Consider the following 16,155-nt stretch of genomic DNA (forward strand, 5'->3'; position numbering starts at 1 on the left):
TAAGATTTATAAGGAACTAGGAGTTTGAATCTTTACATGTTGCTTTTTGTTGAGAGTAACTGCGCGTCCAAGATTTGTTTGCCACAATTCTGATCTTACATCGTAGTTCAAATGGTCCATCCCTTAAAATGAATTGGATTCTCCATGATATTGGTGGTGCAATTTTTCAGAATTTATATGGTAAGATCTCTATCCGTTATATACACTAAAAGATTCCTTATTGCTTGAGCTGAATTAGTACACATCACATCACATCTCACCACATCACCTAATGTTATATTTTTATTGTCTCGTCTTAACTTTGTAACAAGAATGCTACGCGTATAGCCATATCTCCCCCGCCGCTGTAGAAAGAGTTGAATTACAAATGTTTGATACTTGTATAAATAGCAGATTCAAAACTTATGTGCTTTCCTAAGTCCATATGGTGGTTCAAGGTTAATGTATCTTGATGAATCAAATTAAGTTAGGTTAAGAATTCTTCATACAACAAAAAAAAATCCGCAAAAAAAAAAGAACGTGAAAGATGAACCAAGTCCCATAACTCTCAAATTCCGTTAAGTCGTTTCTGAGGAGCCGCGTCCACAAGGTGTTCCTATTGCGAATAATGTCAAAAATGAACAAACTCCCATAACTCCCATAGAAATTGTCGAATCAAAATAGCGGTTAAGTATGATCAACTACATATGGTGACAAACAATCCTACAAAATTTGGTCAAATTCCGTTCAGCCGTTTCTGAGGAGTTGCGTCCACAAGCTTCGGACGCACGGACACTAGCATTTCTATATCCCCGCTCCGCGTGGCGGCGGAGGACAACAAACAATTTTTAACACCAGTGAATTTGTATGCCTATACTTTATTGTAATTATTATTATTTCAGGAGAAAACTTCATAAGTATGTTATATTACTTGTGTCTGATCCATTTGTTTATTACAAATAAAATATGTTTAAACTTATTTATCCTTTACTTCAGAACGGCTTCGCAAGGCGGAGTTTCATTCGATCAGAGGATAAATTCGTAACAGTTGGGACATATTTACACATACCATTCTTGCTTATCGCAGTTCTGAATATAGATTGTGATTAAACGTTTGCCACAGGGAAAGAATTTGATCAGAATAAAAGTAGCCCCTTTTGGTCCCTAATTAATAAACAATTAAAGTCGCTTTTTTGAGGATGGCACAATGGTACTAAAGTTATTGTAAAAAAAAAAAGATTGACTACGGATGCATTGGACGACGACAACAGCGCCATACTCTTATACGACAGCTATTTTTTGCTGACGTATGAGAAGTCGGATTTAGTACTGAACTCATCATAATTGTTCGTTTATGTGGTTTTTTTTTCTTCTTTTTTTCAAAAGCACAAATAATTTTAACGTGTGCCTCTTATTTAGAACCTCGTCTAGAAACTTACAAAAGAGTTAAGCTTTAGGCAAAACTTTATAACGAAATATTTTCCCACTGTCACTTTTAATTTCTATGTAGTAACATTCAGGCTGCTCTAGTGTGTGAAAGGCATCAGCATGATTTAATTGACTTCTGCCAGTCTAAATATTGATCAATTATCTAAAAGATGCTCTTTTCACTTGATATGACAAGTTTTTTTAATACAAATGTAGTAAAAATGGTTTATTATCATAAGAAACTGGTTGATATGCACTACAAATCTACATGTACCCAACTCCATTTCTAGCCAATGCACTAGTACTGAAACCAATCTAAACAAAAAGGTACAAATGCAGGTTAATTGAATCACAAACTTACAATATAATACTGTAAATGGCCCATCAATTATGGATTTTTAACAATAATTGTAATTATAAACTATGAACTACAACAACATATGTTATTACTTAATTCTAAGAATATTATTTACACCATAATTCCACAATTTACACTATAGTGTTAATCCAGTTGATACACATGTAAAAAACCAGGTAAGTGATAATATAACTGAAATATTTTACAATTTATTGTACTATTGGTGAAATACGGTCAAACCATGAAAACACTTGTAAAACAAATAAAAAAAAATTCTCTGCATGGTAAGAGGAAACGAGAATAGCAGGACAATTCCAAAGTCTACCTGTATTGCAACTACATTAAAAGGATCAAACCTTCCTGCAGGGGAGTATCCAGAGATTTATGAAAAGGGGTATCAAGATAATCATTTGCTCATTATTGCCAACATTTTGCATAAAAGTAACAAACTTCTCAAACCCCTGAAAACCTTTCCCTAGATATGTCACTGTCCCAGATCTGCATTTCATAGTGGATATTGTTTTCCCTAGATATGTCACTGTCCCAGATCTGCATTTCATAGTGGATATTGATTTCCCTAGATATGTCACTGTCCCAGATCTGCATTTCATAGTGGATATTGTTTGATTCTACAGAATGCATTATGAAATCAGCAATAAACAGTTCCACATTATTTTTAAGTTCACTGTTACTATATAGCAACTGCCTGGCCCCTACACAGATGTGTATTCTAAACATATTTCATGTTTTCTACTACAATAATCAAATAATTATAGTTAATAGATTTGTGTATATCATCAATGGTCCCTACTTTTTTTTGTTTTTTTGTTTTGTTTTTTTTTTTGGGGGGGGGGTGTGGACATCCTATACTTTTTGACTGGTTTCATCTGCCCTTTACAGTTAATATTCTCTAAATAGATAATTGCCTTCAAAATTTCCTCCAATGTCCTTCATTATCAGGAATAACTTGCCTTAATCATGTTATGTTACAAGATACTAGAGGTCTAGTTTACTAATATATAGCTTCTTGTCTTTCAAAGTGAACTCAAGGATTAATAGGGCAAAGTAAAATCTACTTATCATCCAACAGGGATAAAAACAGGCACAGATCAAGATATTTTGCAATGGGGGTTCAGGCTATTATTGGCCTTAAATCTGCTCCAAACATTCATGAAATTTACAAAATTTTCAAACCAAGTGGGGTCAAAACAGCACTCCCCTCTATTTCTAAATACACAACAATCAAAAGTTAAAAAACAAAGAAACAAATTATCTAGGAAAATTTTCACGAAGAGAAGCATCATGTCATTCAATGCTTCACAGAGTGCAGTTTGAAGTGACCCCAGACAGTTGGGACAAGTATGGACACACCTTCAAATGTGATACAGCTTTGAGTTTTAATTGCAGTTAGACCTTTGACACAGAACAAAAATTTGACTACAATTTGGCCACTTCTTGGTTCCTTATTCCTAAATGGTTCCAGTCAAAACCTCACAAATCGATCATCCAAGGGAATCTTCCTTTTACTCCTTCTCATTCTGAAATCAGAAAAAAATACTTGTTTGGTCCTGTATGGCCCCTATTTTCTTGGCTCAAGTCACGACCCAAAAATCAATCCCAGACTTCCTTTTGTGCTATGGCAACTTGTGGTACGATTCCGAAGCAGTCTATACCCTTTTACTCAAGTTATCATCCAAAAATCAGGAAAAATACTTGTTCATTTAGCCCCATTGTGGTCCCTTATTCTTATTTGGCCCAAATAACAACCCCCAAAATCAATCCCAGCCTTCTTTTTGTGGTATGGCACCATGTAGTTTAATTTAGATGAGATCAATTCACTTTTACTCAAGTTTTATCTGGACATAAGGAAAATGCTTGTTTCTTGCCCTTCTTCCTAAAATGCTTTGACTCCCATAATAAATCCCAGTCTGACCATTGTGGTACAGAATACTGTGGAACAATATCATTGACATCCATAAATAAATCCCATTCTGACAATTGTGATCCAAAATAAATCCCAGTCTGACCATTGTGGTACAGAATACTGTGGAACAATATCATTGACATCCAAAATGAATCCCAGTCTGACCAATGTGATACAGAATACTGTGAAACAATATCATTGACATCCATAAATAAATCCCAGTCTGACCATTGTGGTACAGAATACTGTGGAACAATATCACCGACATCCAAAATAAATCCCAGTCTGACCATTGTGATAGAGAATACTGTGGAACAATGTCATTGACATCCATAAATAAATCCCAGTCTGACAATTGTGATCCAAAATAAATCCCAGTCTGACCATTGTGATACAGAATACTGTGGAACAATATCACTGACATCAAAAATAAATCCCAGTCTGACCATTGTGATACAGAATACTGTGGAACAATATCATTGACATCCATAAATAAATCCCAGTCTGACAATTGTGATCCAAAATAAATCCCAGTCTGACCATTGAGGTACAGAATACTGTGGAACAATATCATTGACATCCATCAAAATAAATCCCACTCTGACCATTGAGGTACAGAATACTGTGGAACAATATCATTGACATCCAGCAAAATAAATCCCAGTCTGACCATTTTGGTACAGAATACTGTGGAACAATATCATTGACAACCATCAAAATAAATCCCAGTCTGACCATTGTGGTACAGAATACTGTGGAACAATATCATTGACATCCATAAATAAATCCCAGTCTGACAATTGTGATCCAAAATAAATCCCAGTCTGATCATTGTGATACAGAATACTGTGGAACAATATCACTGACATCCAAAATAAATCCCAGTCTGACCATTGTGGTACAGAATACTGTGGAACAATATCACTGACATCCAAAATAAATCCCAGTCTGACCATTGTGGTACAGAATACTGTGGAACAATATCATTGATCTTCATATGCTTTTACTAGAGTAAAATTTAACTTGTATGAAATGCTTCTTCTTTAAGACCCTTAATTCTAAAATGGTAAAATCAATACAAACCCTTTTGTTGTGGTTTGGAACCTTGTAATAAAATTTCATAAAGATCAGCTAGCTAATTTTCAATTTATTGCATAAAAAAACAAGCATCTATGGACAATGATATAAATTTCTTATGTAGTCATATAAAATAATTAAAATATGTTAAGTACAGTTCTTCTAAGCACCATGAAAATCTCTAAAAATATGATATACAAGGATCTTTTATTTTATTTTTAGTAGTTATATAAAAAAAAAGAAATTTAAATCTTTCCTGCAACAAAAATGTGTAACATCTACTTTATGTCATTCAATTCCTACATGAATATGATAAAATAAGTATTTTGATTTATTGTATGATGCATGAGTGGACGGACAGAAAGACATTTACCACAAGACATATACAATTACAATAAGTGAGCAATTCGTCAAATTCATGAATACAATGTAATTGTAAAAAAAAAATGAAAGAGGAAAGAATGAGCATTTATAACAATATGGATAAACTTATGCATCTACATGTAATTTTAAGACTGGCAAAACAATTACATTGATTGACTGATAGTAGAATTCTGTGACAAATATTTTGTGCATTCCTGGACCAGAACAATGAGCCAATCTGACTAACCTTAACCTGACTAACCTTCCTTTTATACAAGTGACTTACTGAGCTGGATCTTTACCATGCTATCTCATGAGTAGGAAACAACTACATGTAGGCACATCACCCCACTTGGACTCATTATTCTAACTCTGAGCTAACAAGTTTTTAGTCTATCACCAAAATTCCATGTTTTAACAATACTTAGGGGACAGCCATTTTATTCTGAGAGGTGTGGAGGGATGGCAGTTTTTTGTAAATATATATCTTGGCCTGGGAAAATTTTGAAATAGATATTCTGGCCTCCACTACATAGAAAATAAATAAATAAATACTCTGGTCTCCACATTCTACAATATAATGTAATTAAAATAAATAATCTAGGCACACAGCATTTGAAAATAATGTTTTGATTCATAATTTTTGTTAAAATAAATAAATATAAACCAAAACTGCCAGCCCTCCTCAGAATCAAATGGTTGCCTCCTTAACAATTACCAGGTATTTCAGACTTCTGAAGTTCACGTGACTCTTATACTTGTAAGTTATCAAAACACAAAAACAGCTCTATCAAGTCATTCCGCTGAGATTTAAGAAGAATGTCATAAAACGTGCTGCAGTAAACAAAAGCTCCATCTTTTTCCCCTAATGGCCTTCCATCTTTCAACTTATCATAATGTTCCTTTGATATAACAAGCATAGTTAAGCTCACCTACAAAAAATCAAGTTCGAAACAGTAAGAATTAAAAAACAAGTTTATTTTGTTGCAATTACCAGTACAGAACATTATTTTGTAATGCCAAGTTTAACTTCCCTTCTTTGGAAATTCCTGATTCAAAATTCAATTTTGAGTAAAAGTGTCAAAAATGCACTTTCCTAACTTGTTGTTGCTAATGTTTGTACTTTTCCTCATTCTGATATTTCACTAATTGGCACTTTTAGGAACATAGAGTAAATTATGGAAATTTGAACTATTTTTTTTTTAAAGTTGTCAGAATCCTGGGGAAAAAGCCTCAGATCCTTTCATCAAAACCAAATAAGAAGTTAGAACGGAGTTGAGCTTATTATGTTAAATCCTGAAGTTGAATTATCACACTTTGTACGCATCACGCATCTAACAATATTCATTTTTCAATCATGCAAATCAATATATGATGCATAATCTTCCTAAATCATCAAAATTCATTGAGAAGTTTAGAGGAGTTTTGCTTAAATGATGTTTCAAGATGAAAAATCCTGAAGTCGGATTATTGCACTTGTAAGCATCAGACAGTGATCATTGTCTAATACAGTGTATATATGATGACTTCCTTCCCAATTTTTTTTTCAAAAACCATTCAGAGTTTAAGGAGAAGTTTTTTTTTCAAAATATACATTTGTATATTTGTATGTGAACAGATGAATGGACAGAGGAGATGGTCCTAAATACTTTACAATATTAATTGTGGGGTTGAACATACATTTTTTTTGCTAAGCAGTAGATCATAAGATGATTTAACCCAAGACTTTGACGAGACATAAAAAAAATTGAATGAGATATTTAATGACTGTACTACATACACACATTGTACATGTACAGTAGACATTTTTGTGAGTGAACTTCAGTAACATAAGTAAAATTCTGCAATCTGTTGTCACAGTGAATAAGGCAATTAATGCAGAACTATACACCACCAATAATCAATGTGAAAAGGTTAAAGGTTGTGAGTACCTGATATTGATACTTGATACTGATACATTTGGTAAAGAGTATACATTGACTAGAATTTCATCCCCAGGAATAGCTCCCTAAAAAAATCATTCAACCCATTTTTTTTTACTTTTCAAATAATTGTTTTTGACTTTGTGCCCATGTCAAGAATGACTTCTTTATTCTACATCCATGTATAAAGATGCACCATGATCAGAAGAATCTTGAAGTAATGTCACAGAAGACACCATTGGAAACCAGCTTCATACATCCCTCAATCTATTTCTAAAAAGCATGTTACTTCTAGAGAGTTCATTAAAATATTGCTGAATGAGGGATAAAAATATAAAATAATAGTAGCAATACACATTTATACATGTATATTTATTTAATTTCTTTGACAAGAAGTTAATTAATTTTTTTTTATAGAATTAGACCAATCTCATTAAGATTATATATCCCCTTTTAATATATAACCCTTAATTTAGATTGTATCCCCTTGCAGTCCTAAGACAATAATTATAAATATATAATCATACATGTACATCTACATACATGTACTATGTCCACCCTTCCAATAAAGTTTCATCAAAATTCTATCACTGGCATATATAAGGATACGTTGCATATGTAAGGAATGTGGATAGACAAACAGGCAAGGTGATTTCTATATACACAAACTTTATGGGGGTATAAAGACAGATTTAAGACTGTGTTGCCAATAGTGTGTCTCCCATTTCACAACTCTATTGATCAGGTCTTAAGCAATCTCTCATGACTTTCCTAGGAAGTTACTTCAACATGGAACCTCTGATTTGAACATTTCTGACTTTGCACCATAATAACACATACCTTTGTTCCATCAATAATTAACCCTGGCATTGAATATTCTGAGAAAGAATCATTACATCTGTCTTCAATAATATGATGGAGATCTAACAGCAATTCACCAACATGCTGTCCTTTTAATCTGTCCTCTCGAGATACTCCAATATCACAATGTCCTTCTGATGAACTATACTGATAATCTAATTTTGGCTGTTTTCTGTCAATTTGAATATCATGAGACTCTCTTTTTACCTAGAAAAGACATTCAAACTTTAAAAGGTATTTTTATGAGGCCAACAAAATGTGCTATTTGGAAAAATTGTATGAAAATTTACCTAAAGAAAGAAAATATAAATGAAACATTGGATAAAATATGGAATAAAAATATTTTGAAGAAAATAATATCTGATAATAATACATGTACAAGAAAGAAGATTTTTATGCCCCCCTTACTTGAAAGCTAATGCAAGTAAAGTTGTTTTTTGTATGATCATTCAATGAGGGATCAGAAATTCCAAAAAGCTAGAGGCCCACACCAGTTATTTTCAATATCATCAACCAAATTTCCGGAAGGGACAACCACCTCCCACTATGTCATTTGTCTCATGAAATTCCATTAAAAAAAGAAGAAACCCTTTACATGTATGATTTCTACTTTGTTGTGCAGATTGGACAAGACAGGGTTGGGTGTACAATGTAAATGACTTTGTCTCAGTCTGTTTTATGGTGTTACATAGCACATATGTATCCAAAAATTTTATCAGCTAAGTAATGCCAGCTGAAAAGTAGTTATTCCCTCTTTAGGGAAGGATCCAGATTTTCAGTTTTGGGGTGGTGCAAATAGAATAAAAATCAAGAAAACTTTGAGGGTAGCATTTGTGAAAAATCAAGGTTTCATGCAAACAAAATTTACTTTTTCCAATTTTAAAGGGTGTAATTACCCAGCATGCCTTTCTTTGGATCCACAGATGCTCTTGTTTAAGACAAGTGTGGTTTCCATGCCTTCTTTTGCAATTTTACATATATTTCATTTATTAATAACTCTTTATATATCCTAAAACATCATGTTAAAACATAAACGAATATGCCTGGCATATATTTACATTTCAGGAGCATGTCAACAAGAAATTGGGAAGCAATAAATAAAATCCAGTGGCAGATCCAGGGGAAGGTGCAAGGGGTTGGCACCCTCCTTTTATTGGAAAATTTGTCATTTTTCTGTGTAAAGTTGACTAAAAATGGTAAATAATGTTCTAGCACCACTCCTTTTTCAGTGGAACCCCAGCTGGTACCCCTCTTTTTCATAGTGTCTGTCCAAAATCTACAGATTAATGAAGGGAATATACTGCATTTGTGTTTAGTTTTTGCAGAATCAAATAAGAAATGCTTAAGAAGCTGTTACAGCTTTTTTTGCTATGAAGAATTCATCTTCAAATACATGCACATGTACAGACGATTTCTTCTAGCATATTTACTTCTATATATATAGAATCTCTAAAAACATACCATTATAGTCCTTTAGCTTAAAAATACAGAAAGTTTATTTGATCCCAGGTATTCTACCCTTTATAAGTTTACCGGTAAATGGAAAAAGGACCTTAAAAATGGTATACATGTATGTGGCCATCTTGACCTGCATGTTATGTTTTATTGAAGTTTGAAATGATTTGGATTAGCAGTTCTTTATCAAGGAAATAAAAAAATGGGAGCCAAACAATGAGATTGACATGAGCACAAAGCATCAATGACATGTTCAGTAAGGGTGTAAGAAAATGCTATTATCAAATATATGTACAATGTACCTCTTTTACACAAAGGGAAATCTTTGACTTTTTCTGATCAAATCCATACTTGTAGAAGCGGAGGTCTGGTGTTGCTGATACACGAAAACCACTTTTGCCGAAAAAATTTTGCCAATTTGATTTAGATGGATGATTGCTAAAAAACATGTAAATAAAAAAAAATTCAGGTACATGTAGTTAATTTTTAGGTGAACATTTTTGTTTCCTTGGTATTTTCTGTGCTGATGTTAAGAACTAACAAATATTGATCTGAATGCCAACAAGAAATTATTTTCCACTTCTTTTTTTTTTTTACCACATACAGGTACACTGGGTCATGACATACTCTCCCTTCCTTTTCCAATTTTTTTAACTTTACTTTCTGCTTAATAATCATTAGCCTTCCACTTTTAACCCTCTGTTAGGAGTTCTCATTGATATTTGCAGTTTTACTATCATGCTGTTTTTTCGATAAGATAATATTAACAAGATTCCCATACCAATACCCTAGATATACATGTACATGAATGTAGGTCAAGTTGAAGTGAGTTACTTTGGCACCTTCTTTGGAATTGTAACAGAGTGATGAAATGGAAGGCTAATGATTATTATGCAGAAAATATTATGCTTCTGAGTAAAAAAAAATAAGAAAAAAGAAGGGGTCAAATTATGTCATGACCTGGTGTAAATGTACATGTGCTTACAACAACCTGTACATTATATCTACGTGTATTTGTAAATCATCCCAGATTGTAAAATATTACTTAAATTACAGCTCACCCTGAATTTACAACACATTCTTTTACTTTCAAATGTGCAACTTTTGGTAAAAACTCTAAAGGGTACACTTTATAAAATGATAAAAGGGTAAAATACAACTTTAGCCACATTTCTAACTCACTTGGTTTCCTTGTCAAATGGATGTGTATTGGCCAAAGTTAATAAAATTGATATTTTATTGGTGACTACATCTTGCTTTTAGCTAAGCAACCAAATAAATATTACAAACATAATATGGCTCTGAATACAACATTAAAATAACTTACTATGGAAGGAGTAGACAAACTTCAGCAAACCGTGATACTAGTTCAGTTGGTCTACAAGTACATTCATAAACAGGATCTTCTCTAGATACTCCTTCTCGAAGATCATCCAACAGTTCAATCAAGAATAGCAAAGATCTGAAAAAAAGTCATCAACATTGTCATCCAAAACCTTGAGTCCTATTTAATTGGAGGAACAAACATATACATGTAACAATTCCAGCAAATTTCTGAAGTAAAAAAAAAAACAATCTAAAATAACTTAATGATCCCATCCCAATTTCTGAACCAGTGGTCAATTTCACTAAGAATCAAAAAGTTTTGTAAAATAAGTTGTAAGTTATGATCCCACAATACTTTGATCTATTTTCACTTCATTCACATGTAAGTTATGACTAATTTTACTCCTAAAAATTTTTTTGTGAATTTTTGAATTATTTTAACCTAAGTCTGAAACCTTCAATCTCCTATACTGACACTTCATTAATATCAACGAACAAAAAGGTATCTAACTTGAAATCACTTAGAACCCCAGCACAGGCATGTCTGTCAAATGCAGCATTCCTAAAAACATAATCTGCTGGAGTTGTTTTGAACAGGTTATATGAAATAACCTGGTTGGGACAAGTTTACGGTGCATTTTATCAACTACTTTGCGTAAACTACTTGTACAACATACCAGTTTTATTGCATACTCCTTGAAACATTTATGTCTCCTATTTTACCATCAAGGCATCATTTATAGTGCATTTGCTAAGTATTTTGTATGCATTTAAACACATGACTATTTCAAGATAGAAGCGATTGTTAAAGAGTATTATAAGAACTTCATTTAAATGCATGATACAAGCATTCTTTTAAACGATCAATACAAGCATTCGTCAATTTTTGCAAACTCATTTTTTTAACTTTTTCAGAATTTATTTTTATATTTTTCCTATTATTTCTGTTGTAATATTTCTATGAAATTATCATTTTTCACCATTTGATAATCGTGTGTTTAAATGCACACTGGGAGCATTAATTCATCATGTGTTGGGACAGTGTAAAGCATCATCTACATTGTACATTTCATATACTCTCAAGAACATGATACACACCTTCCCAAATGCACTCTTAACCATGAAAATGCATTCAGTTATTTTGTACATCTGTATGCATTTATCACACTAAAAAAACAAATTCATACTTAGCAGAGGAACACTTCCTAAGGTGCCCATTTATGTAAGTTCAACACATATCAAACTTCTGTCACATCTTTTCCATCATTTTAGCTGACAACACCTCTGTGTAAGTTTCATGGAATTTAAAAAAAACTACATGTAGTAAATACATGTATATGTACATCTTGTCTTAATGTACATTTGTATCTTACAAGTTAACAAGTTGGTGAGTGTATATAGTCAAAACCTATAACATCTTTGTAAACGCAAACACATGACATTAATAAATCTATTAAAATACATGTAACTACATTTACACTAAGTAAAACATCAGTAAACAATATTTACATAAACACAATATTCAATAATAAAAAACATAAAACATAATTTGACAATCTGGGACTACTCGTAGAAAACAAACTTCTTTTTATAAATTAGTATCTGGGGGGGAGCCCAGCAGATACATGAAAGATGTAAAAAAATGAAAAAACAAGTGAACTCAAAAATGAAAGAAAACAAAAGTACATTGTATCTGGGGAAGTCTTTTCTTTAAAGCTAAATCAGAACCTTGAATTCTTTTGATACCTCTCAATATACATTCTAACCTATAATTATACTGTGGATGGATCTTTTCTACCTTTTGTTAAGTAAAAAAGCCTAACTCCAGATAGATAAATCTTAATAGTGGCTAGCTTGAGATCTAAGGCTTGATAACAGTATGTAGAAAAGTTCAAAACCAGTCTTATAACCTGCTGCTGTATTTGCACTAACAGAAGTGTTCCATAAACGTTCCTTCACATCATCAAATCTTTCCACTGAATACAAGGGCTATACAGTTTTTCGAATGAAGACATGTGATTTCCCTTGTTCTGCTTTCTTTCATATAGCACGTACATGTAAATTGTTACATCTTGGTCAAATACATCCTAGCACTAAAAAGCTTATGGAATATCAATATGTATCCAATATCTGGCCCTTCAGCTTTTATGGTTACCTCCCGTGTATGACCATATGATTTATACAATGAAACCAAGTGGGATCGGCACGCGTTCCCAGGAAAACTTATTCCAAGTTTGAAAGTTCGGTTTTAAGATGATTAATTTTCTGATATACGATGCACGTTGCAACCCCTGTTGCTTGTCTTTGGAGGCATCGTTCTTGTGTTATAATAAAAATACTGCGTGATTTACGTAAAACATGCTATGAATAGATGCACAAAATAATAGTAAACTGGCTATAGAAGTCAAATAAATATGAAGTTTATAAAGCTACATTCCATCAAGTGAAATTCACTGAAATTTGTTTGGGGTCCAACTGCCTCAGCCTAAAAAATTCCATGACATCATGCATAGGTCATGTGACTTGTGCATGTCTATCTAAATATAACTGTGAAGTTTTGGAAACCAGGAAGGGGAGAACAAATGTATATAAACCTACATTAAAAATGTAAATGTACATTTTAGGTATTGTGGGAGTGGAAAACCTTAATGTCTCAAGGAGTGAGTCAGAGTGTATAATCTGTTGAAAAATAAGAAACATGTACAATGTAAGTACAGTACAAAGAAATGATTTTCATAGGTGTTAACCTTAGAAAATTCTAAGGCTGGAAATCTCACTCTAAAAATTTTCTCAATGTGGGAAACTACTCCAACAGTGCTAGAGGTTGTCTGGCAAGCTATTTTCTGACTAGGTGCCATCCTAACGTCTAGCATCTGACATGTTGAAAGCCACTGCAAATGTGAATAAGTTAAACATGTGTTTTAAACTATTTTAAGTCTTTTATTTACATAAAAGTTTGACCCACTAGAAATCAGGCAATAAAAATCCAAAATTTTTGTTAAATACCTACATGTAAAAAACATTTGTAATAAGGACAGTTATCGAAGTGACCAGCCAGTTTGAATTAGGTCACTAATTAGGTGACAAAACAAACTTTAAGTTGGTAAAGGCAATTCCTTAGTCAATTTAATACTTTCATTTGGCAAATTTTTAAATCTGTCATTTTATCTATGGTTGTGCACATTTAAAAGGCTGAAAATCAAATGTAAAGTTCATTTAAACTGCTTTTACAAAGAATTTCCAGGGTGGCTGGATTTTCTAATCAGGTACATATACATGTAGGACATTTGTTTTTCTTTAGTTTAGTCACCTCCTCCTGTGTTATTGTAAAGATACTGTATAAAATGTTTTAAATGGTACATGTAAATATTCACTATAATTTGCCAATTTCAAAGAACATTGGAATGAGCGGTATGCAATTTGGTGCTTGGAAGTAAGAGGTTGGGGTATGGAGGAACGAATTCCAACCTCTTACGCTGTAGGAGTAGCAGGAAACTAGAAGAGTTTTTGTTTTTGCAATAAGTACATGTATTGACAAGAATTTAAGTAATTCTTTATTATTTTAAGCTAAAAATTCAAAAGAGACAGGAGAAATTTTCCTCAATATGGCTAAAACACCCGCTCACGTGCCTGTGTCAGTAGCCAATTGTTGAATTTTTCATAAAATATCAGGAGGATCCTGCCAACAGTGGGAGACTTAAGCACTATGGATTTTTTTTCTACACTGAAATACATGTATGTAGTCTGCTCTAGAAAGTAGCACGCACAGATGAAGCATCTATGTAAATTATGATCAACCAAAAGCTCCTACATTCACTTATTATTTTTTACCGTTGGTAAGTTTTAAAATCGTCACTTCTGTTCACTTGTTTTTTCATATTTTTGAATTGTCTTTTTAGTCTTTCTGAGTAAAGCCTAAAACCATCAATATTTTCAGAAAAATCTAGGATATTTTCCAAGTGTTCAATGTATCGGCGATGCCTCTCTGTTAGATCTAGCGGTACTCCAGCTTTCCTCATTACATCACTGCCTTTAACAATATTTATCCATTTAACTCGAAAGAGTTTTTCAACCATTGACATGTGCCAGTTTGAAACATATTGTTTAATGCAATCCGGTTTATTTTTTCGTTTTCTTGGACCTTCAGCTTGAGATTTTTTTGAAGAAAATGAATCTGAAGAACTTCCAACTGATTCTAAATCAGACGACTCAATCCTGTCCATGTTGAGTTACAAATGTATGATCCAACATGGGGGTCATTGGTACAGGGGATAGGAACGCCACATAATAGATCTGAAAAGGTGAATACAAAATAACTATAGTCTATAGTAAAAAAAAATAAATATATTATTACACACAGACGACGAGCAACACAAACCCTACAAAAAAATAAATTGCTTTCATATGGTATTACACCACATACTGTCTCTTTACTAAATTCTAATTATCTGACTGATAGAAAACAGCACATTTATGATTAAAGATTAAACTCGGAAACATTCCTAATCTAGCCGGGGGCTAGGCGCTCTGCCCACAGAGCAACTGGGATGTGTGCCCCAGGTAGTGTAATAGGGTACCCCTGGCGTGTTACATGCTGGGGTTGTCAGGTTTTAATACGGAAAACCTGACCGCAAACCATAGTGGTGCACCGTGTTGGGAAAGATGCCACGTTCCTCGCACGTTAAAGAACCCTGCTGTGGTATTCGATAGGAGTAGGAACCTTTGCGCTCCGCCACAGGAGGCTAAATTGCCCGACCCTACCCATACCCCCTTTTATCTTGTGGCAATCAAAATTTGTTGACCCTATCATCCTTGTGTCCCGTCCCATTTTTCATTTCATGTTCATTTCATCATTCATTTCATGTTCATCGTCTGAATATAGCTAAAATATTGCTGCTCGGACGTTAAACCCCAACAAACAAACGGAAACATTCTTTAAGTAAGCAGTTGTGCTGGCATTCATAAAGACGAACCACAAAGGCTGTATATTGGGTCCCCTCTTTTTAATGAGTTTTTAAACGATATTTTTTACTTCATAAAATATGGATCACTCTATATAACTATGCAAACGATACTACCCTGTCGTTTTCAAGACCAGACTGTGGAAATCTTATACCAATTAAATCGGTTGATAGAATGGTTTGTACTGAACAAAACGCAGGCAAATCCCGACAAGTTTCAGGTAATAGAGTTCCCGAGCTGCTTTTCTACATATGTATATTTCTTCCCACGCAGGCTTAATAAAATTACAATTTTTCAATGCAAGGTTACATTCGTTCTTCGCAATTTTAATTTTTGCCTTTTGGCTTGGCACTTCTGCTCGGAAACTGACACACAAAAAAGAGCAGGAACGAGCACTTCGCTTCGTCTAAGATGATTTCATCTCGACTTATTTGGATTTATTACCGAGAGCTCAGCTACTTACTCTACAGAGCCGTCGCATCAGAACCATAACACTTCAA

The 16,155-nt window shown here is 33.4% G+C and overlaps 1 protein-coding gene across 2 annotated transcripts; it reads right to left on the minus strand.

The window, feature by feature from the left end:
- Window positions 1-921: 921 nt before the first annotated feature.
- LOC148616571 (uncharacterized) lies at window positions 922-14,950 on the minus strand. 2 transcript variants are annotated; one of them, XM_088583773.1, is made up of 6 exons: window positions 14,525-14,950; window positions 10,695-10,829; window positions 9,670-9,805; window positions 7,892-8,119; window positions 5,848-6,061; window positions 922-3,303 (listed from the first exon to the last, which is right to left on the minus strand). In XM_088583773.1, exons 1-5 carry the CDS (start codon window positions 14,914-14,916, stop codon window positions 5,882-5,884), a joined length of 1,071 nt encoding a protein of 356 aa, XP_088439899.1. In that variant the 5' UTR covers window positions 14,917-14,950; the 3' UTR covers window positions 922-3,303; window positions 5,848-5,881. The 2 variants fall into 2 exon arrangements, with proteins under 2 accessions (XP_088439899.1, XP_088439897.1); XM_088583771.1 differs by lacking the exon at window positions 922-3,303 and having other exon boundaries at window positions 3,313-6,061.
- Window positions 14,951-16,155: the final 1,205 nt, after the last annotated feature.

Source organism: Perna viridis, chromosome 5 (genome assembly GCF_037379345.1).
Source record: "Perna viridis isolate PV_CMFRI_1.1 ecotype Kerala chromosome 5, ASM3737934v1, whole genome shotgun sequence".
NCBI lineage: Eukaryota > Metazoa > Mollusca > Bivalvia > Mytilida > Mytilidae > Perna > Perna viridis.